A 23,331-nucleotide genomic window follows, 5' to 3' on the forward strand; every position below is an offset into this window, starting at 1 on the left:
ATACAAGGTAAATTACTAAATTGGATGGAAGACTTTTTGCAAGAAAGAAAAATGAGAGTAGTGATAAGAAACCAGCACTCAAAATGGAATGAAGTAATAAGCGGTGTACCGCAGGGAACAGTTCTGGCCCCAATAATGTTTGCTATATATATTAATGATATGGATGAAGGAATTGAAAGCTATATGAGCTTCTTTGCAGACGATGCAAAACTACTGAAAAGAGTGAAAACTGAAGAAGATTGTGAATCACTACAGAGAGATCTAAATAAAGTACAAGAATGGAGTAGGAAGTGGGAGATGGAGTTCAATACAAAAAAGTGTAGTATAATGGAATTTGGAAAAAGCAAAAACAGAATAACAGGATCATATAATTTGGGAGAAGAAGGAATAAAAAAAGTAGAAAATGAGAAGGACCTGGGAGTCATTGTTATGAATAATATGTCACCTGAGAAACATATAAATAAGATTTTTGGAGAAACTTATAATTTAATAAGAACAATCAAAGTGGCATTTACACACCTGGATGAAGAAATGGTGAGGAAAATCCTAATCACCCTGATAAGACCAAGATTGGAATATGCAGCAACGATATGGTCACCAAGTACAAAAAAATGTATAAAAAAAACTTGAAAGAATACAAAGAACAATTACAAAACTGGCACCAACACTCTCAAAACTATCATATGAAGAGAGACTACAAAAACTTGAACTACAGACACTAGAGCAAAGAAGAGAGAGAGGAGATTTGATAGCTATTTACAGAATCATGAAAGGCATAGAAATTACTGATAGAGAGAATCTGATAAAATGGGATGACAGAAATACAAGAGGACACAGAAAGAAAATAAAAAAAGACAGCTATAGAAGAGATTTGAAAAAGAACAGCTTTCCTCACAGAGTAATAGACAGTTGGAACAAGTTAGATGAGAAAGTGGTGTGTGCAAAAACAATACATGAATTTAAAAATTGTTTAGATAAAATGAGAAATGAAGACGGGACCCCACGAGCATAGCTCCCCTTCCCGTAAAATACAACTAGGTAAATACAACTAGGTAAATACACACACACACGACAGTCGAAGTGACAGCGAAGATTGGATTCCAGAAAAACTACAATTTTCGCGGATCTCAACGATGAGGGAGTACCTGTGTTTTATTAGTAGGGAAGGGGAAAGCTCATTGTGCAGTGGGAAGGTGAAGAAAAAGGAGAAGGGGAGGGATAACTGAGGAAAATGGAAAGAAATGAAGAAGGGGACGAACGGACCCGGAAATCAGAAGGAATGTCAACAAGAGATGTGCAGACAACAGAGGTGAAGTCCAAGACATTAGTGAAAATGTGAAAATTAGAAATATAGATAAGAACAGCACAATAAAAGGTGAAATAATTATTTCCATGGATTTAATGAGGGAGGAGATGACAACCTCCCCTGATTAGCAAGTCTAGAGGAAAAACTAGCAAAAATGAATGAACAGTGGGAGGTTAGGTTCAGTCAACTTACACAGATTACACAAAGAGTTGATAAGTTGGAAGAACTAAAGAAGGAGAACCAAAACCTAAACAAAGAAATAGAAGAATTAAAAAGTTAAAAGAAGTAAAGCATGAAAATGTGGAATTAAAGAATAATGATAAAGAGAATAGAGTCCATAACAAAAGAGGTACAGGGTTGGAGAAAAGTCCAAGAGAACAACAAAATTTAATTTAGAGATATAGTAAAACAACAGATGAAAGAACAAACTAAGGACACAGTTATTAAAGTGATGAGAGAGAAGGAGAACATCGTAAGAGACTTAACGGATTAAAAAAATGTATGATTATATTAGGAATGGAAGAGAAGCATAATCCAAATAGGACTTCAAGAATAAAGGAGAAGGAAAAAGTGAACAAGATATTAGAAGTAGTTCAAGAAGATGAACAAGAAACAGGGAAAGAAATTGAAGAAATATATAGACTAGGAAAATACAATATAGATAAGACCAGACCAATTAAGGTTAAATTCAGGTCACAAATAACAGCAGAGAATATCTTATAAAAAACAGGGAAACTAGCAAAAAGTGATCTATATAAATAGGTATGGATAAAAGAGAGATGAATAAAGAGGAAAGAGAGGAAGAGAAAACAAAGAATTGAAGCTAAGGAAAAACATGAGAACAGAACAGAGTCAAAGACAAATTCTATTGGAGAGTAGTGAATATGAAAGTGAGGAAATGGTTCATAGCAGAGAAAAATGGAATGGAAACAGAAAACAGGATGGAGGTAGCAGAAAATTAAAAGTGTCATACACAAATATAGATGGCTTAATAACAGGCTTGAATGAATTTAATGATTACTTGAAGGAAAAAGAAGCAGACATAATGGGAATTGTAGAGACAAAATTTATACCACCCAACAGTGTAGGACATGGTGCATATAATCATTGGATTAGAAACAGAGAGGGTGGAGTTATGTTCCTGACTAAAGGATATAAATGTGAGGAATGTCACATATGGAAAGAATAGAAATGATTATGAAGGAAGTGGAGGACATGGATGGGAAGAGCAGGAAGTTTGTGGTAAATTATGTGCCTCCAAAAATGGCTTCGTAGGAAGAGAGAGAACACAAAAGTATGTTAGAAGACGCAAGGATAACACTGAATAAGATGATGGAAGATGGAAGAATAATAGTTATAATGGGTGACTTTAATTGTAAAGAAATCTGCGGGGAAGAGATGACAGTGAAGGGTGGAGATGACCTATGGGGAAATGTACTACTTGATATGATTATAGAACATACAATGCTGCAATGGATACAAGAGAATACTAGGTATAGAAATGATGAAGAACCATCGAGACTGGACCAAATAATCACACCAGAACCTGAAATAGTGGACAAGATTGAATATAAGACACCTATAAGTAAAAGTGATCACATATTGGTTGAACTGGAACTAAATGAGGAAAAATACATGAAAAAAAAAATGAACAATAAAGAAAGGGATTTTTTTTTTTTTAATAGAATAAGAGAATTCTTTCAAAAAGCAGACTGGGAAAGGATACATAAGGAGGAAACAACAGTAGAAGAGAAATGGAATATTTTGACAAAAATTTATAAAGGAATGGAAAAGTATGTTCCAAGACAAAAACAGGAAAAAGGATATGTAAAGTGAGTTTGGAAGAGTATGTGAGAAAAGAAAGTTATGAGTGAATGTGGCCAAAAGTAAAGTGATGAGATGTACAAAGAATTATGATGATAGGAGAATTTGAATATGAAGGGTGAGAGGCAGCTATGATTTTCTCTGACATCTTTCTTGTTGGATCACCACTTGCAGGTACCCATCATCAATCCTTACCATATCTGAATTCAATATAAGTTATATAACTTCCATATTTTATTTAGTGGAATTCAATTGATGGAAATCCATTGTACTCCAAGACAACTAATATATATATATATATATATATATATATATATATATATATATATATATATATATATATATATATATATATATATATATATATATTATTATAAAGAGACACCTTAATTAGGGGAAATTATATTTGCTTAGTTAAACTAAGGAAGGTGTAACTATACATGCTGATAATTCTTGTTCATTGTGCAATGTTTATTTTAAATTTAGTATGAAAATATTTCCCACTTATGTTTTATTTATTTATTTATTTATTATTATTATTTTTTCTTCTTCTTCTTCTTCAAGTTTACATTTTAATTCATAGTGGGATTGGAATGGTAACTACTTTGGTCAGTGCAGAAAGAAAAATCACTGAAAATTTTTGTATTTTTTTCATTTCATGGATCAGGCTATGCATCTTCTTATACTCACTTATTGTCTCTTTATCTATAGAATCACTATAGATATACTTCAACCTGCTTTGGAACGATCCTGGTTCTTGAAAGTTGTGATCCAGGTAAGGGGGGTTGAGGAGGTAGTGTGAGGTTTTGACATGTAAATAAACATGGAGGTAAGCTTTAATGTGCATCTGTAACTCACAGTTTCTGAAACACAGCTAGGAGACTCATGCTAGTGGTAATTAAGAAAATAATGGCACTTTGAGGGCAAGTAACTGCTTTTTGCACAAACTTTTTGACTACAGCAAATTCAAATCACCTTAGGCCTTCATGAAATATGTTCCACTTTATACCACCAGACTTTCTAGAAGGTATGTTGCATTTTTCCAAGGTATAGGGTATAAACTGGGTAAGTTTTATGTAGTCAATATTTTAGGGACACAGTGACACCCCTATAGACAAGTCATGCAAAATATATTTATAATTGGAAACTGATCTCTACTCAAAAAAGAATACTGATCACTTTTAACTTCTGCTCTCCCTCTTTTCTACTGCCCTCCTTAATTTTTCCTTTGCCACCTCTGTGACTCCACCTCTTCAGTGTGATTATGTCCCCAAAGAAAAACTCCAAGTTAATAAAACACCATGGCCTGACAGTTGTCATCCAAGAATCATAAAGGAAATGAAAAATTAGATTGTTGTTCCATTAGAAATTATTTAAAAAAAAAAATCCATCAGATCTGGAGATGCCCCAAGAGAATAAGAGTTATCTAACATTACTCCCATATTCAGAAAAGGTGGGAAAAAAAAAAATCTACAACCCTACAAGCTTGACTTTAGTTGTAGGAAAAATTATGGAAACTATCATTAGAGATGATATTGAACACCATCTAGAAATTAACTGTTTGATAAATGATAGCCAGCATGGATTCGAACAGAAACATTCTTACATGACTAACTTACTTGAATTCTACACCACAATCATCTCAAATTATGATGAAACAATATAGATTTAATATATCTAGATTTTGCAAAGGCTTTTGATACTGTCCCCCAGCAAAGACTACTTACTAAATTAGCTTCACACGGAATAAGTGGTAGCCTATTAAGTTGGAATAGTAATTGGTTAAATGATCGAAAACATATAGTTATTCTAAGCGGCAAAACTTCTAGATGGAAAAATTATATGAATGGAGTTCCATTCTTAGGCCACTTCTATTCATAGTATATATAAATGACATAGACCATGGACTGAAATCTATTGTCTTCAAACTTGCTGATGATACAAAACTGTGCAGAATGACAAATAATCACTGAAACCAATTAGGTATTCAAGAAGATTTAAGTAAACTACATCAATGGTCTGAAAAGTTGCTAATGAAATTTAACACAAGTAAATACAAGGTTATGCACATGGGTAAAATAACAGTAAGTACGATTACAAGTTATTTGAAAAGTTAAAAACAAAAATGGATAGTGAAAACGATCTTGACATTATTATCAGTAATGACCTCAAATCATCTAAGCAGTGTACTGTATATCAGCCTCTGAGAAAGCAAATAAGAGTCTAGGACTGATTGCACGATCTTTTGACTTCAAAAGTCCATCTCTCAATAACAAGTTATAGAAATTGTTAGTTCATCCACATTTGGAATGTGGTGTTTCCATATGGTCACCAAATCTCATTAAAGACATTAACGGATTGGAAAAAGTACAATGGCGAACCACAAAATTGATTCCAAATATCAAAACTTAATTATACAAAAATTGACTAAAGCATATGAATTGATTTTCCCGAAAAGAGCATAGATTCAGAGGTGACTAAATACAGGTCTGTAAGATTCTAAAGGGAATTAACAGCAAAAGTGACAACATTTTCACACTGAGAATTGGACAAGAAATAATGGTCTCAAACCGTCAGTAAATAGATTTAATTTGGAAGTGGGTAGAAACAACTTCACCAACCGTGTAGTTAATGAATCGAATAAACTTCCTGCAGAGGCAGTGCAATGTAGTTCAGTTCAAAACTTTATGATTAAGATTCATTTAGATAAACACTTAAGCAAGATGCTGTAATGCCTGATATTTGTTTTATATTGTTTGTTATTATTTGTATGTTTACTATTATTTGATTATTATTAATTTTTATCTGTCCATTTATTATTACACCCATCCCCCTGCTCTCGTGCCTAATTGGTGCAGCGAAAGCCGCGCAATAGCTGAAAACGCGATAGCGGAACTTAAGAACTGATGCTATTAATTATAATTGGTACCCAGACCAAAAATTTTCCTTCAACTTCACCAATATTTCTACTTTATCTTCACTGTTTTCACCTTTCTTAACAAAATTGCTTAAACATACAATCCAGTGTTGTAATGTAATAAGCACATCAAGGCTATGAAATAAAAAATAGACATTTCATAGACATTTATTTTGCCTCCTTGAGAGTGATGAGGCGCTTGGGTGGGTTACAGAGATTCCGAGGCTGGGGTGGCTTGTTACTGACCACCCACTTGATGTTGTATCTCATTGAGGAAGTCATCTATGGCTGCAGGAGTCTCAAAACCCTCAAAATCATCTGCATCATCCCCAGAATCCTCTTGTGATGGTACTGGTTGTGTCTCGGCACGTTGGTGTAAGAATTTTGTGATCTGGCATTGCTGCAGGGCGTTGATGTGGGCATGATACTGTTTGTTGTAACCTTCTAGTGCTTTAATAACGAGCAAACATCTTGCTTCACTGTTGATGGAGCTATCTTGCTCAAGGAGGTGCCACATCCTGATGCCCAAGTCTATCAGTTCCTTGACGCTGGCTATGGTGAGTCCCACACGCATGGTTACCTGACCCTCCTCCTCCTCCTCATGTTCTCCTCTCTCCTCATCCTCGTCCTCTTCCATGATGTCAGCAACTGTAACAGGGGCTGGCTGTATTATTTCCAGGATTTCACCCTCTGTTGTGTCCTCAAAACCACCTCCAGGAACTTGGCGGGCCTCTTGTGCAGCTGCCTCTGCCTCAGCCTGCACTGACTGTGCCTCACCTTCCACTCTCCCACGTCGGTCCTCCGGCAAACCCTCCAACACATTTCACCATACATGGTGAATTGTCTTTTGGGTCACATTTTTCCAGAGGTGTTCAAAAAGAAATTGAATACTGTATGTACTGTAGTACTCACTTATTCACGGAGTGGGGCCTGAGAACAAGTAACAAGTCACTTCTACAAAAAATGTTGCAAACACTCTCACACAGCGCATCGTGTAGCATTGTGGTGGCCTGTACATGTAAACAAACCCTCGACCAATCAGCGTGCAGCTGAAGTCAACAAAGAGGGCCGCCGCCCATGACATCACAGGGGTGCATGATAGGAGCCATGCGCCACGTGATATGAAAATTTGGGCTAGAGGCGCACAATAGCAGCCAATTTGATGTGCGATAGGGAAATTATGTCAGCTCCAAGTATGCGCAATAGCAGTAAAACAAGATAGCTGGGGGATAGGTGTATTTACTACCTACCTGTTTGTTTATTATTTAACTTTGCCTATTTGTCTAATTTATTGTTATTATTATTTTTATTTATTTATCATAATTTTTGCATCCAATCTAGTTATGGACCAAAAGGTCTCCTGTCGGCATGTTCCTCCTTTGTAATCCTTTGTAAGTGCCAGGTATCACCACCAGAATATTTTCCATGTTAGAAAAAAATAAATAAATAAAATAAGATAAATTTTGCTTATAGTTTGTTCAAGACTTTAGGAAGCTGTGTGCTAACTCATTGTTACACATTTTTCAAACTCTCAATGTCAGAAATGAGCTTTGAGGATGATGCAGAAACACTGGACAGTTAAAATATATATGAGGTTTGTAGATAACAACTGGAAGTAGATAGTATGATTTTATTTGTTTTTATTTATTTATTTATTATTTTATTATTATTATTATCATTATTATTATTATTATTATTATTATTATTATTTTTTTTTTTTTAAAGAGAGGCAGAAATGCTAGGCCTAGTTAAATCAGTATGACTACTTTTGATTCATATCACTACACTTTCTCACTCCCTAGTTAGGTTATTGCTAAATAACTTAGATATTTATTTACCAAGGGTTCCTACACCCCCTTGTAAGGAAGGTAGCCAAGTCAAAAGGCATGCACCCACTCCCATCCACAGTCCTTTCCTCTTGTATATAGATATATAAATAAACTATTACTTTTACCTCTGTGCATTACTCTGTATTAATTGGGGCTAGATTTTGTAATTTTTCAACAGTAAGTTTGCTTACCTAAGTATTTTTGATTAAATCAATGAATGGTTAGAGTTACATTGGATCACAGTGACAAAACTTGTCCACAGGAAAAAATTTATCCTATATTGAGATCAGATGTAGAAAAAAAAAAAAAAGTAATTACAGACAAACAAGCAAACAAGATAACCCCTTAGCAGACATTACAACATATTGCCAGGACATTTGTTTTAATGAATCCTGAAACCTGTAACATTCCTGCAGTCCATTGTTTCTATGGAGTAGTGCTATCAATCAGTCAATCAACTGATTGCCATAGTTCTCCTATGGAGAAGACTCATGGCTCTCAGGAAAATGGCTGCAGCTACTGGTTCAACCTTTGAATCACTCAGAAAAGAGATTTTGTGTTGCTCTCCAGAAAGAGTGAGAATAAGACATTGTAATACTATACAAGATATTGAGTGTCTTCTGCAAGGTCACCAAAGAGAATAATTTCCCTGATGTCCATCTACAAATGTTCATCTTCAAATCACTCACTTTCCTCACTTCCATTTAGAAGTGCAGCTCTAGGGGGCTGGCACTTAGTCTTTGGACTGGTCCCAAAATCTCTCTCTACCAATTTTATCTGTATTTCCCTTCCTTTTTTCTTGGCTCATGCTGGATGATGGGTCATCCCTGCATTTCGCCCACCACCGTGGATCAAAAGTAATTTAGCAAGACATAGCACATGTACAGCAAGGCTACTTCATTTAATCAGTAACCCCCCCCCTCCCTCCCCTCATGCAGAAAAAGAGAAGATGGGGATAAATCCCTTTGGGTTGTATCAAAATATTGTTCACACACACTCATCCCCCTATCCCCCACGTATTCCCATGCATCACGGTATCATCCATACACAACCATTCCGAAGTGCTAAGCAGTGCTTCGTTGACAGACAAATTTGAAACCAGCTCTAGTTGTGTTTACTAAAAAGTGGGAAGGGAGAAGTGTACTACAAGTGATCAAAAAAATGTAACTGTCTTCGTGTCTTTATTATTTTTTTTCTTGGTCAGTTACTCTAAAAATGTAAGAAAATAATGGCAACCTAAGGAATAAAGAATTGAATATGACATGCCTGGACATAAGTAGGGTGGAATCACCACTGGGGGTGATCCCCAAAAGGACATCCCTGAATGAAACTCCAAAGATGTACCAAAGGTTTGAAAAAAAAGGTTATTTTCCAATTTTTGACAGAGAGGGTGGAATTATGTATAGAGGGATAGAAATAGAGAACCCAGGTTTAAAAATATAATGAGAAATAGAGAAATCAATGACTTATTAGATGAAATAATTGAACTCAAAAGTGAGTATAAAGCGATGTACAAAGAGGTAGCCCTGCTAAGGAGGGTTAATGAACAAAATAAGAGGGAGATGATTTAAAAAAGGAACTAAATAGGATCAAGGGAGAAAATGAAAGATTGAAAAATGAAGATATAAATAAAAATGAGGAATTAGATCAAGAAATGAAGGATCAAATACAGGCAGTGACTGAGAAAATGGAAGAGAAGATCAAAGAAAATGATTTCCAAGAAATAAAGAAACAGTGGAAAGTAGAACAGGAAAATAAAAATTATCTTTTAAAGAATTAGTGGAGCAACAAGTCAAGGAAAATGCTAAGGAAATGATAATTAATTAAGGAGAAAGGAAATTTGATCAGGGACACGGTGGATAAAAAGAAGATGCATTGTAATCTATGGTATTAAAGAGAAACATGATGTTCCTAGATATCGGAGAGAAAAAGAGGAGAAAGGGATCGCTAAAGAAATTCTGAAAGAGATTCAAGAGGAAGTACAAAATATAGATAAGGAAATTGAGGAAACATATAGAATAGGAAAATAAAAGAAAAACAGTATAGGCCACTAAAAGTAAAACTTAGGTCTCAAATGATAACAGAGGAAGTAATATCTAGAACAACAAAACTAGCAAATGGTGAACATTACAAAAATGTATGGATAAAAAAATAAATGAGTGATGAAGAAAAAGAGAAAGAAAAAGAATTTAGAAATGAAGCACATGAAAAATAATTAAAAGAGAACCGAGACTGAAAATATATATATATATATTTTTTCGAGAGTGGTAGACCTGAGGCTGAGAAAATGGTACATCAAGAAAAAGGATACAAAGTATAAAAGGACAAGGGAAAAAATTAAAGATAGCCTGTACCAGCATAGATGGAATGATTTCAGGACTGAATGAATTAAATGACTATCTGGCATTAGAAAAACTAGACATAATGGGAATTGTAGCTTTAAGCTCATCGACATCTGGTGGCACCTGAGTAATGTCGGTGCTTTCCACTTTATCTGGAACCGGTTGTTCTTCAATATGCTGTATTGCTCCTCTGATTGAGTAAAAATATTTCACAGCAAAGCATGGTGAATGGTCCATGACCTGCAAGGAAAGTATAAAAAAAAGTTACAAATATATATAAAATAATAGCCATAAATAAGAAAGTACATTCTAATTGCATCATCATAGAAAATGGACTTTTTGGCAGTACTATGCCCATAATCCTTTTTTAAGGACCAATGTATCTAGTCATCTAGCTAAACAATGAATATGAAATAGATGTTTTCAGCACTATACTAGGAAACTACATAGACAAACGTATAAGATGCACAAGTTTCAGAAAAATCAAGCACCCATCACTGTGTGAATACAAACTTCAAACTTGAACAAAGCAATTTTATCACTCTTACTGCCAAGATGTCCTTTTTGTTTACGTTCCAAAGAAAGGGATTGCAAGTATAAATTATATGCCTGTAAGGAATAAAGGTTGTTTTATCATCAAAAAGTGAAATTATTAAAGGATATCGTTTCTTTTCATATGTAAAAATTTTGTTGGTCCTAAAATAAGGACCATGGGAGATGTCAGCCTTCCTTTTACAGTGAGACCTCTCATTAACGGACGTTAATTAGCTGTGTTTGCGGTGTTTTCACTGTGTTTTTGGTGCTGTTGTTTAGTGCATGCAATCACAATGCCACCCAAAAACCACTCCAAATCAATGGATTATTCACATCAACGGACACCGTTACCCCCCTTTTAGTCCGTTAATGAGAGGTAGTACTGTACATCTCTTCACCTTACTTTTACCCACATTTATCTACAACTTTCTTTTGCACACCTTTCCAAACTCCATCAGCAACTTCCTTAATCCCTCCTCAAATACTGCCACTAGCGCAGTGTTGTCACCAAACTACGACTGACTTATCTCCCATTTTTTGCCATTTTCCTTAACCATCTCCAATCCCTGACCTACCACCCTCGCATTTATCTCTCACACCACCCCATCCATGTATAAATTGAACAGTCAAGGTGACATAACATATCCCTGGCAAAGTCCTACCTTTACCTCAAACCAATCACTCTCTTCATTTTTAATTCTAACACAGGCTCTACTATTGTAAAAACTCTTGGCTGCTCTTAACAGCTTTTCTCCTATCCCATATATCTCCAATACCTCCCACAATGCCTTTCTGTCCACCCTGTCATAAACTTTTTCCAAATCCATAAAGGCCCAAAAAAACATCCTTTTCCTAAAGCTTTCTCATATATCTGCCTTACCACAAAAATCTGATCCATGCAACCCCTACCTTTCTTAAACCCACATTGTTCCTCACCAATTACTCCCTCTGTTCCTTTCCTAATCGTTTCGATCAAAACCCTCCCATAAGCCTTCCCAACTACTACACTCTCACTTGTCCCCTTTTCCCTTGTAAAGCAGAACTATACAGACACTCCTCCAGTCCTCTGGTACTCTACCCTCTTTTAAACAAATATTAATCAACCTCTCCAGCCAATCTATCATCTCTGTACCTCCCTTTTTTAGACACTCCATATAACACCTGTCCAACCCAGGTGCTGTGCCTGCTTTCACTTCATCTTTCCTTATTTCTCCATTTTCCTCATTTATCACTGTCATGCCCATCTGGGGTATTGGCTGCATGTTATTGTGGGGTTAAAGGCTGCTCAGTAGCATGCAGCTGATACTTTAAGGTCTATATGGGGCACACCTACAGACCAGAGGCACACATCAATTTGTCTGTGATAGAGGAAATCTCTATCCATAGAGAAATTATGCTACTTTATTATATTGTGACTATCCCTCTGTTATGCTGTCCATCCACACTTAATACTGTTCTATACCACATCTCTGAATATTCATTTCCTTTTTTGCTGAACCCTGTGGTAGGGGAGAAAGAATACTGTCACCAAGTGCTCTCACATGAGTCGTAAAAGGCAACAAAAAAGGGATGGGGATAGGACTAGGCATCCTGCTATCTGTAGCCCCAAAGGGGAGATTCCTGAAAAAAGCAGAGGCATGGAGTTGTAAGTCAGCTATTTATTTTGTTAATACTTGTGTGGTACAGGGACTGATGCTGGGTACCTGCACAAAATGACCCCTTGAGAATGATGTCGAGTCATTTTCCAGCTGCCCATCGATCAACTTTCTCACTTCCATTTAGTGGTGCAGCCCTGAAGGGCATATACTCTGTCTTTGGAATGGGCTCAAGATCTCTCTTTATCAGCTCCATCTGTATTTCCTCCTTTAAACACAGTGAGTGCCAACAACTGGCAACTACATCCCACCTTTAACTACTTTCAACCAATAACATAGAAACAGTTCCACACCAGTACAACACAGATATTAGTTCAAGGTTTCTTCCCAGAGAGATCTATGGGAGGGCCCAAGGACCATTGCCAACTACTGTGGAGCTGTGGGTTTCCAGTCAGACAACAATTGATTGATGTGTGGTACAATATCACGAGGTGTGCTTTTGTAATAAGTAGTTTCACCTATTTTGCATGTTTTTTTTTTTATATATATATTCTGTCATAAGAATGTGTTTATAGCTTACTAAGCTTTAGCTTTTTAAACAAATTGCAAGAAATTGTCTAGTAATCACTACTATATTAAGTTTGTATTATGTGCTTAGTCATTGCTCTGCATTCACTCACAATGTATGGTATAGAAAATTTATTTGTGACCTGTTACGATCTTAAACTTGTTCAGTCCAATTAAACATTATGTATCATTTGTATAATGTTATAGAGGCATTTTGTGATCTGTCTAAAGTTTGGTTTTATTTCTGTTAATATTCTAGGTGGAGTGTTGGTATGGCAGGTGGAGGAGGTGTGGTGGCAGGGCAGTGGAGCACTAGTGGAGATGCTGACAATGGCTGTGATGTTGCTTCAACTGGTGCCAACTTGTCCAGAGCTGCTGGTAGTCCTGTGGACAAGTGGACTTGTGTGGGCTGCAAATTTCTCAATGTAGGAACAACTCAGGAGTGCATTATTTGTACCAGGCAGAGGAAACAATTGGCACGACAAGTAAGACTGCTTTAGTTGGTGTTTTCTGTGTAGAAACTGAAGCTGAAACATCAGTAGGGTTGCAATCAATCAATTCATTGTCCCATGTTCTCCCTTGCAGGTGACCTGTGTCCCTCCAGAAAACTGGTCACAACTGCAGGTATAGCCCAGAAATCATTCAGTGAAAATTTTTTGTTTGTTGGCTGGAATGAGTATGTGTAGGATTGTGTAGTACTAGGTGCTTTGTATCTTTTGTGTGATGGTTGCATCTACGCTGACTTCTGGATGGTACTGTTTTATATATATATAGTATACATATATATATATATATATATATATATATATATATATATATATATATATATATATATATATAGATATATATATATATATATATATACATACATACATACATACATACATACCATAACCACCATAAGTTTGGACGCGATAAAGGTGATGTCAATACGTATGCCACAAATTGGAAGTCCCTTGCCCTTAATATCCTGAGCAAGCTAGATGTTTTTTCATATGCCTGGCAATGAGACCAAGGTTGGCTGCCACCAGTGCATACAGTGTTTCCAGGCTCAATGCTATTTGAAATTTGAAAGGGGGAGGATTATGTTTCTGGAGCTCCACGTTTTGCCTTTAATTTTATGTAAATTCTCACTGGTTTGGTGTCTGTGGACGTGAAATTGAACATGACAAAATTGCTGCTATAGTGGCCCTGTTTAAGGCAGGGCATTCTGTGAAGGAAATCTCTGAAAACACAGGAGTTACCATGCATTCAGTGCAACGCTGGTTGTTACATTGCAAGGATGGGGAGAGCAGCGTTGCACTGTGCGAAGATGCACACCACCTAATAACCTAGGGTTTTCAGGCTGAATTTACTTAGCATATTTACAAGGAGACTTGTCTGTCTCATGCTAAATAACATTTAAAGTGTGTGGTGTGAGTTTCCTGGGTGCCATAGTGCTGATGTGGGGTAGGTAGTGATGCCCCCCCCCCCCAACACCACCACCATCCTTGAAATGTAACAACCAGCATTGCACTGAACATACTGCAAGTCCTGTATTTTCAAAGATTTCCTTCACAGAATGCCCTGCCTTAAACAAGACCACTATAGCAGCAATCTTGTCACGTTTGATTTCATGTCCACTACCCATAGCTGGCAACACAGATGCCAAACCACTGAGAATTTACGTAAAATTGAAGGCAAAGTGGAGCTCCAGAAACGTAATCCTCCCCATGCCGAATCTCAAACAGCACCGAGCCTGGAAACACTGCTTGCTCTGGTGGCAACCAACCTTGGTCTCGTTGCCAGGCATGTGAATAAATATCTGGCTTGCTCAGGATATTAAAGGCAAGGGACTAATAATTTGTGGCATAAGTATTGACATCAGCATTATCACATCCAAACTTATGGATATATATATATATATGAAAAAGGTGGAAAAAGAGAGTCACAGGTCTTGTTCCGAGTTTATTCCTGACCGGTTTTACTTGAAGCTTCTTCTGAAGAAGCTACTAGCGAAACCAGTCAGGAATAAACTCGGAACAAGACTCGTGACTCTCTTTTTCCACCTTTATCAACTTGTCACAATGTCTCAACATATATATATATATATGCCTGAGAAATCACATGAGCTCATGATTCTAAACATGCAGAAAAACCACTGAGGAAAATAATAAAATGATGACTGAGTGCTTTTGTCTATTTAGACATCCTCAGGGTACTTGAAGATGTCTGAATAGACAAAAGTGCTTGGTCATAATTTTATTATTTTCCTTGGTGGTTTTTCTGCATATGTGTGTGTGTGTGTATATATATATATATATATATATATATATATATATATATATATATATATGTATATATATATACATATATACATATATACATTATATATATATATATATATATACATATGTATACCAATGGCTTTTTCCCCCTTACAAGGGAGGTAGCCAAAAAACAAAGGCATAAAATCTACTTCCACCCATTCCACCCCCACGTACTCCACTCCCATTCACCACCCCTCCCTCCCTTTTATCTTGGCTACTCCTGGATGATGGTTCATCCCTGTATCTCACCAACTGCCCTGGGTCAGAGGCAATGTAGCAAGACACAATACATCCACAGCAAGGTTGCTTCATTTATTCTGCAACCCCTCCCCACTTATGCAGAAAAAGAGAAGACGGGGAGAAATCCCTTTGGGCAACATCAAAAATATTTAAACATGCTCCCATCCCTCATCCACTCCCATGCATCTCACCATAATCCATATACAACCATTCTCCACTCACCCATATCTTTTGTCTTCTCCCTTCCTTAACAGACATTCCCCTCTTTCCCAATGTCCCTTTTACCCCATCCATCCATCTCATCCTTGATTGCCCCCTCATGTTTACTCCTCCCACCTCAGCCTTCCATACCTCTTTTACTAATCTTTTTTCACTCATTCTTTCCATGTGTTCAAACCATCTCAATACTCTTTCATTAATCCAATCTCCCAACTCCCTTTCCACCTCAGCTCTCCTCCTCACCTCCTTGTTTCTCACTCTATTCAACCTAGTAATCCCTACCATACTTCTTGGGATTTCATCTCAAATGCATTCAAACTCTCTTCCTCTCCTGTGTTCCATGTTTCAGTCCCATACAGTGCTCTTAGCACAATCACTCCTTCATACAATCTCTTAGCATCCATTCCCAAATGTCTATTTCTCATTACAATTTTTAATCCCTGAAGGTATTTACTTGCTTCTCTCAATCTACATTCTACCTCCACCTCCATTCCTCCCTTTCCTGTCACATTTACACTCGGGTATCTGAAGCTGTCCACTTCATCCAGTCGCTTTCCCTTAATACTCGCTACCAATTTGCTGCCACATCTCATCACTTTACTTTTTCCCATATATGCATAAATATATCAAGGGCTTTTTCCCCCTTACAAGGGAGGTAGCTAAAGTCAAAGCCATAAGTCCACTCCCACCCATTTCATCCCCATATACTCCACTCCCATTCACCACTCCTCCCTCCCTCTTTTCTTGGCTCCTCCTGGGTGACAGATCATCCCTGCATCTCACACACTACCTTGGGTCAGAAGCAATGCAGCAAGACACAGTACATCCACAGTAAGGACGCTTCATTTAATCAGTGACCCCCTCCCGCCCCTCATGCATACTCCCTCATCCCTTATCCTACACCTACTTCCTTCCATGCATCACAGCATCATCCATACACAACCATTCTCCACTCACTCCTATCTTCTGTTTTCTCTCTTCCTTCCTCAACAGACATTCCCCTCTTTCCCAGTACCCCTTTTACCCTTTGTCATACACTGAAAAAAGTATTGCTAAAAAGAGAGGCTTATAAGAAATACAAGTACTTGGGTGCATCTAATGACTATCAAAGTTATGTAATAATACAGAGATTTAAAAAAGATAATAAAAAAATGAAATCGACAATATGAAATGCATATCACTGATAAATCCAAAGAGAATCCCAAAGAATTCTATAGTTACATTAGAGCTAAAAAGGATATTAGGAATCACATTGGCCCACTATTATCTGCTGATGGTCAACTTGAATATTCAAATGAAGTAATGTGTGATAATTTAAACAACTATTTTAGCTCAGTATTCATAAACGAAACAACTCAAAGTGAACTCCAAACTGAAACCTGTGAAAAGTCTAGGGTGAACTTACTATGGTAAATATAACAAAAGAAAAAATTAAAAGGTGTATAGAGAAACTCAAAGTTAATAAACACCAAGGCCTGACAGTTGGCATCTAAGAATCTTAAAGGAAATGAAAAATGAGATTGTTGTTCCATTAGAAGTACTTGTATCAAATTGGTTAATCCCCCATTTGCTTTTTTCTTTCAGTCTGCATTCTACTTCCACTACTCCATATCCCACCACATTCAGACCCCTTAATATTCACTTCCAATTTGCTGCCATCATCTCCCCTTGAACATCTCATCACTTAATTTTTACCCACAATTATCTTGAACTTTTTTCTTTTACAAACTCAAATCCCAACACTAACTTTCTTAATCCTTCCTCTGATCCTGCCTCAAGCACAGTGTCATCAGCAAACAACAACTGGCTCACCTCCCACTTTTCTCCATTTTCTTTAACCACCTTCAATCCCTGGCCCATTACCCTTGTGTTCACCCCTTGCACCACCCCATCCATGTATAAATTGAACAGCCAAAGTGACATAACACATCCCTGGTGAAGTCTCACCTTTACCTCAAACCACTCAATCTCTCCATTTCTGATTCTAACACAGGCTCTTCTACTCTTGTAAAAGCTCTTGATTGCTCTTAACAGTTTTCCTCCTATCCCATCCCCATTCCTCCTCCATTCCTAGTGCTACTATATTTTTCACTCCCCACTCCCCTTTCTTTATTTCTTTATTTTTTTCTTGAGAAGATAGGGTCTGAAATCTTTTTTCCCCAAAGACATTGTTGAGTTATGCTGTAAACGCTCCTGTATCTAGGATAATTGTGCCAAAGTCCTTCTTAGATGCATAATTTCCCCTGATGCAGACATAGTTTTAGAAAGTCTATAAGAGAGTTCCTGAACCTTCCTAGGAGTTTCCTGGGGGAATACAGTAGAGGTTTTCAAATGGATATATGGCTATTATGTAATAAAACAAACAATAATAAAAAAGAAACTGCCCATAACACATGTGATATGAATTGTTTCAAGCATGGCAATGAAGGTGGAATTTCACATCACAGTGCTTGTGACAATGATGGTTTTTATTCAGACTTTCATCAGAATATATACATTTGGAAAAGTGTAGTTAGTTTTTCTCCTGGGTACAAACCTGATATCTGTGGTTTCTTCCTTTACATATGTTTCCAGATACATATGTAATTCTGCCAAGGAAATTTTTTTGGATAAGTGAATGCCTGAATATGGACTTCTTGGATATGAAAGTGTTTACTGTATGTAATAGAATTACTTGTATATTGTGTTTCACTTTAGCAATTTTGTATTTTATGCCACAAGTCAAATGGTTCCCTATTTCATTGTTGTTGACCATATTTTGCATTTGAAAGTGTGTGTCTGAACCTTTGGTTACTTGGCTGCCATGTTTGGTGAAATTTGTCCCATTGTATTGTAATTACATCTCTCCCACTCTCACTCTCTCTCTCTCTCTCTACGTATATATATATATATATATATATATATATATATATATATATATATATATATATATATATATATGAACTTGAGAATGAAGGAGACTGCAAGAGACCACAAGGCCCACACAGGGTAGTTCCATGTCCATTACCACCTCACATCCCCATCTGTAAAGTTATCTAACCTCTTAAAAGAACCGTTGTTTTAGTGCTCACTACATGATTACTAACTCTATTCCATTTGTTAACCACTTTTTTGGTAAACCAGTTCTTGCCTATTTTCTTATCAAATCTAAATTTGTTACTCCAACCCTGCTGTCTTAGTATGATGACCTTGTCTACATCACCCTTGTTAAAGCCCTTTACCCATTTGAATACCTCTATTAGATCAACCTGCACTCTGTCTTTCCAGGGAGTGCAAGTTAAGGTGCATAAGCCTGTCTCTAAGGTAATTTCTGAGCCCATGTATCATTTTGATCATTCTCCTCTGTACTCATTCTAGTGAATTTATGTCCATTCTATAGAATGAAGACTAAAAGTGTACCACATAGTCAAGGATGGGTCTGCCATTTCTCCTACCATGCAAACAATTTGTTAAGATCTTCCTGCAGTATCCCAGCATCTTCCTTGGACCTAATATGGTGTCCTATTTTAGTGTTGTCCGCAAACTTACTAACATCACTGTTAATCCTATTGTTTTCAAGTCGTTTGTATACATAATGTACAGTAAGGGACCCAAAACTGAACCCTGTAGAACTCCAGCAGTAAAATAACCATATTCAGATTTTACATTGTTAATGGTCACCCTCTGTTGTCTGTCTCAAATCCATGCTGTAATCCATTCAAATAATTTTCTTCCTATGCCATGGGCTTAGACTTCATTTAGTAGTCTTTGGTGGGGCACCCTATCAGATGTTTTGCCAAAGTCAAGGTAAATAATGTTGTAACTATCATTTTTATCTGCTGCCTTGTAGACAATGTAAAAAGAAGATTAGTTACACATAACCTACCCTTGGTAAATCCATGCTGTGAGTCACAAGTCAAATTATGCCTCTTGATGTGAGCTCAGAATATTTTAGCCAATATTGATTCTAGCATTTTACCTATAACTGATATAAAATTGATTGACCTGTATTTGTGCATAGAAGATTTATCACCCTTTTTGAAAACCAGAACAAAATTTGCCTGTCCCATAAAGAAATGGGCACAGATCCAGTGTTTGCCAACCTACTTAATACTTTCATTAACTGGTTGCAGATTTCAAATTTACACTTGCTTAGCACTCTCAGAAAAATTTAATCTGGACCCAGGGATTTTGTAGCTTTAAGTCTATCAATCTGTTTGACTACTTCCTTGCTAATGCTGATGCTAGTTAGTCTGCTTCCCTCAACCCCACCAAAGATTGGGTCACTGTCAGGTACCATATCTATCATCTCCTTTGTAAATACAGAGAAAATATTTATTCACCTTGCTCGTATTTTTTATTTTTAATCTATCAAGACATCCTTGTTGAACCTAATTGGGCCTATCCTTTCCTTGTTTTTTCCGCATGAGAGAATGGAGAGGTGGGGTTGCCGATTAAATGAAACAGCCTTGCCGTGGATGTGCTGTGTCTTGCTACATTGCTTCTATCCCAGGGCAGTGGACAAGATGCAGGGATGACCCATTATCCAGGAGGAGCCTAGATAAGGGAGAGGGAGGGGGGTGAATGGGAGTAGAGTATGTGGGGATGGAATGGGTGGAAGTAGATTTTATGCCTTTGTTTTTGGCCACCTCCCTTGTAAGGGGGAAGAAGCCATTGGTATATGTATGTGTGTATATATATATATATATATATATATATATGTATATATATTTTCAAGCTGCTGGTGGCACTTGTGTATACGTTACCACATGATGCCTCATAATATACCTTTAATAGTGATTTAGTGTTATATATGATATGGTGTCAACAACCTTAGGTAATGCTTATGGTTTTAACTATTTGCATTTATTGATTTCGTGCTTGGTATTTCTTCACCCAATATACACCCTATCTATCATCCCCCTCCCCTGTCATCCCAACCCCTATCATCTATCCTTCCCTTTATTCTCTTCGCCTTCAACCCCCTCCTCTATTGTTTTATTCTCTCTTTGACCCCCTTTTTCATCCCTATTCCTTGTGACCCCCCCCTCTTACCCATTGACTCCTATCTTCTTTATTGACTGTCTATCCCATTGTTTCCCACTTCCCCTTTGCACAGGTGTTAGACTATGTTGGAGAACAATGTATAGATTAAGGTGATTACCTGTTCTACAAGAAGGGTGTTTTTGGGATGAGCTGGTGCGGGGGGGGAGTGATGAGGTGCTCTTTTAACCTAGGTATAAGCAGGAAGGGGAGAAAAGGATCCATCTGATGGGATTGAAAGGGATTAGGCTGTTCCTCTCCCATGCTTACCCACTTTGCATTGTGGGGTATAACATATAAATTGTGAAAGAAAATAATGTTGAGAGAGGAAGGGATGTACATCTGTGCAGAGTTAAATGGTTAGAGGAAGTTAACGTTGTAGAAGAAAGTATATAGTTATGTAGCACTTATTAAACATCTCAAATGGCTGATACTGATATATTTTTTCTTTTTACAATTTGAACTGGATTACACAGAAGTCCCACCCTCCAGTACGACCTCAAAGGTGGTCTTATTTAGGTCCCGCAGAGCACATCAAAGAGAGTCGAAAGGCCAGTAAGGACAGTTCTAAATGGATCTGTCCCAAATGCAGGTAATATTATATATGCACACACAGTCAAACACACACACACACTCACACACACACTCACAACTAGGTAAATACATAAATACAACTATGTAGGTAAATATGCACATGTCTATACAGAGATAGGACACCACGAGCGTAGCTCCCCTTCCCATAAGCTATAACTAGGTAAGTACACATACATACACTCAGAGAAAAGAGTTCAGCTTGAGAGATAATGAGTGGATATCCACAGGGATCAGTATTGGCACCAATAATGTATGGTATTTATGTGAATGACATGGATGAAGATGTGAAATGTTGCATGAGCTTGTTTGCAGATGACGCTAAGTTGCTGAGGAAAGTGATCAATAAAATGGATTGTGAATCACTGCAGAGAGACCTGAACAAGGTTTGGAAATGGAGTCAGAAGTGGGAAGTGGACTTCAACATCAAGAAATGTAGCATAATGGAATTTGAAAAAAGGATATCAGGACAATATAAAATTGGAACAAAGGAAGTAAAGAAAGTGGGATCTGAAAAAGACCTGGGAGTAATCATCACAAATGACATGTCCCCTGATAAACAGATAAACAAAATTGGAGAATCCTAACTTGGTAAGATCAATAAATGTGGCTTTTACCTATTTGGATGAAGAAATGGTAAAAAAAAATATACTAGTCACACTAATAAGGCCTAGACTAGTATGCTGAGACAATATGGTCACCCAGTACCAAAAAGAATATAAAGAAAATTGAAAGAATTCAGAGAGCAACAAAAAGAGGTGACCTGCTGACCATCTATAGAATAATGAAAGGCATGGAAGTCCTTGAGAGAGAGGACTTACTAAATCAAAATAAGAGAAATACAAGGGGACATGGAAAGAAACACAAAAAGGACAGTTATAGAAGAGCCCTGGAAAAAAAAAGTTTTCCACACAGAGCAGTGAATGTCTGGAACAAACTGGATGAAACAGTAGTGTGTGCAAAAACTATACACTGTGAGATACTAAGATGGGACACCACAAGCATAGCTCATCTTCCCATAAGATACAACTAAATGACTATCTGTTAATAGAGAAACCAGACATAATGGGAATCATGGAGACAAAAGTGAAAGGTCCTCTGCAATTAAGTATGGTGGGACAAGGATTATACCACCATTGGTCAAAAAATAGAATAGATAAGCAGGGGGGGAGGAGTCACATTATTGACTAGAAAGGGCTTAAATGTGATAAAGACAACAGAAGGTAAAGGAAATGTGGAAATGATCACAATCAAAGTTGAAAATAGCAGTATGAAAAGCAGAAAGTTTATAGTAGTATATGTGCCCCCAAAAACAAAGGCTTGGTCTGATAGCGATCACTCAAATTTACTGGAAGACAAAAAGAATGAATTATCTGAGATACTGATAGATGGAGGAAGCATAGTAATTATGAGTGACTTTAATGCAAAGGAAATAAATTGGGAAGAATTGACAATCAAAGGTGGAGAGGAACTCTGGGGCAACATTCTACATTGATTATACATTGATTCAATGGGTCAAGGAAAACATTAGATATAGAAACAATAAAGAACCATCAAGACTAGACTTGATATTCACTTTTGAGCCCGAAATTGTGGACAAAATGAATTATAAGACACCAGTAGGGAAGAGTGACCATATGATAATAGAGTTGGAACTGGAAGAAAAAAATTAAGTGAGAAGAAATGAGAGACACAGAGAAGGAAGATTAATGTACAACAAAATGGACTTTGTAAAACTTAGGAATTTTTTTCAAAACACTAACTGGGAAAAATGTTCAAATAATGAAACAAAGATGGAAGAGAAATGGAACATATTTAAGGAAAAATACGAGGGAACAGATAAATATGTACCTAGGAAGGAATGAAAAGGGTTTACATGAAGTGTTGGTATAACAAAAAATGTGATGCTAAAGATAGAAGAGACAAAGCCTGGTAAAGATGAAAAAAAAAAAAAGACCAAATGGCAAACATACATCAAACTGAAATGAATATGTTGATATAGGTAGAGAGGAAATAAGGAACTAAGAAAAAGACAT

At 36.8% G+C, this 23,331-nt stretch overlaps 1 protein-coding gene across 4 annotated transcripts in view; it reads left to right on the forward strand.

The window, feature by feature from the left end:
* LOC143032485 (calpain-D-like) overlaps positions 1-23,331 on the forward strand; it is a 91,764-nt gene that overhangs the window by 17,936 nt on the left and 50,497 nt on the right. For 2 of the 4 annotated variants that reach the window (XM_076197352.1, XM_076197350.1), the window contains 3 exons: positions 13,174-13,399; positions 13,500-13,538; positions 21,181-21,296. In XM_076197352.1, the coding sequence (XP_076053467.1) occupies positions 13,187-13,399; positions 13,500-13,538; positions 21,181-21,296 (368 nt within the window). In that variant the 5' untranslated portion in view covers positions 13,174-13,186. Of the gene's footprint in view, positions 1-12,738; positions 12,839-13,173; positions 13,400-13,499; positions 13,539-21,180; positions 21,297-23,331 lie in introns of all 4 variants that reach the window. The other 2 variants (XM_076197348.1, XM_076197349.1) reach the window with 2 other exon arrangements.

This window comes from Oratosquilla oratoria, chromosome 13, assembly GCF_046742065.1.
Source record: "Oratosquilla oratoria isolate Oo_2021 chromosome 13, ASM4674206v1, whole genome shotgun sequence".
Classification (NCBI taxonomy): domain Eukaryota; kingdom Metazoa; phylum Arthropoda; class Malacostraca; order Stomatopoda; family Squillidae; genus Oratosquilla; species Oratosquilla oratoria.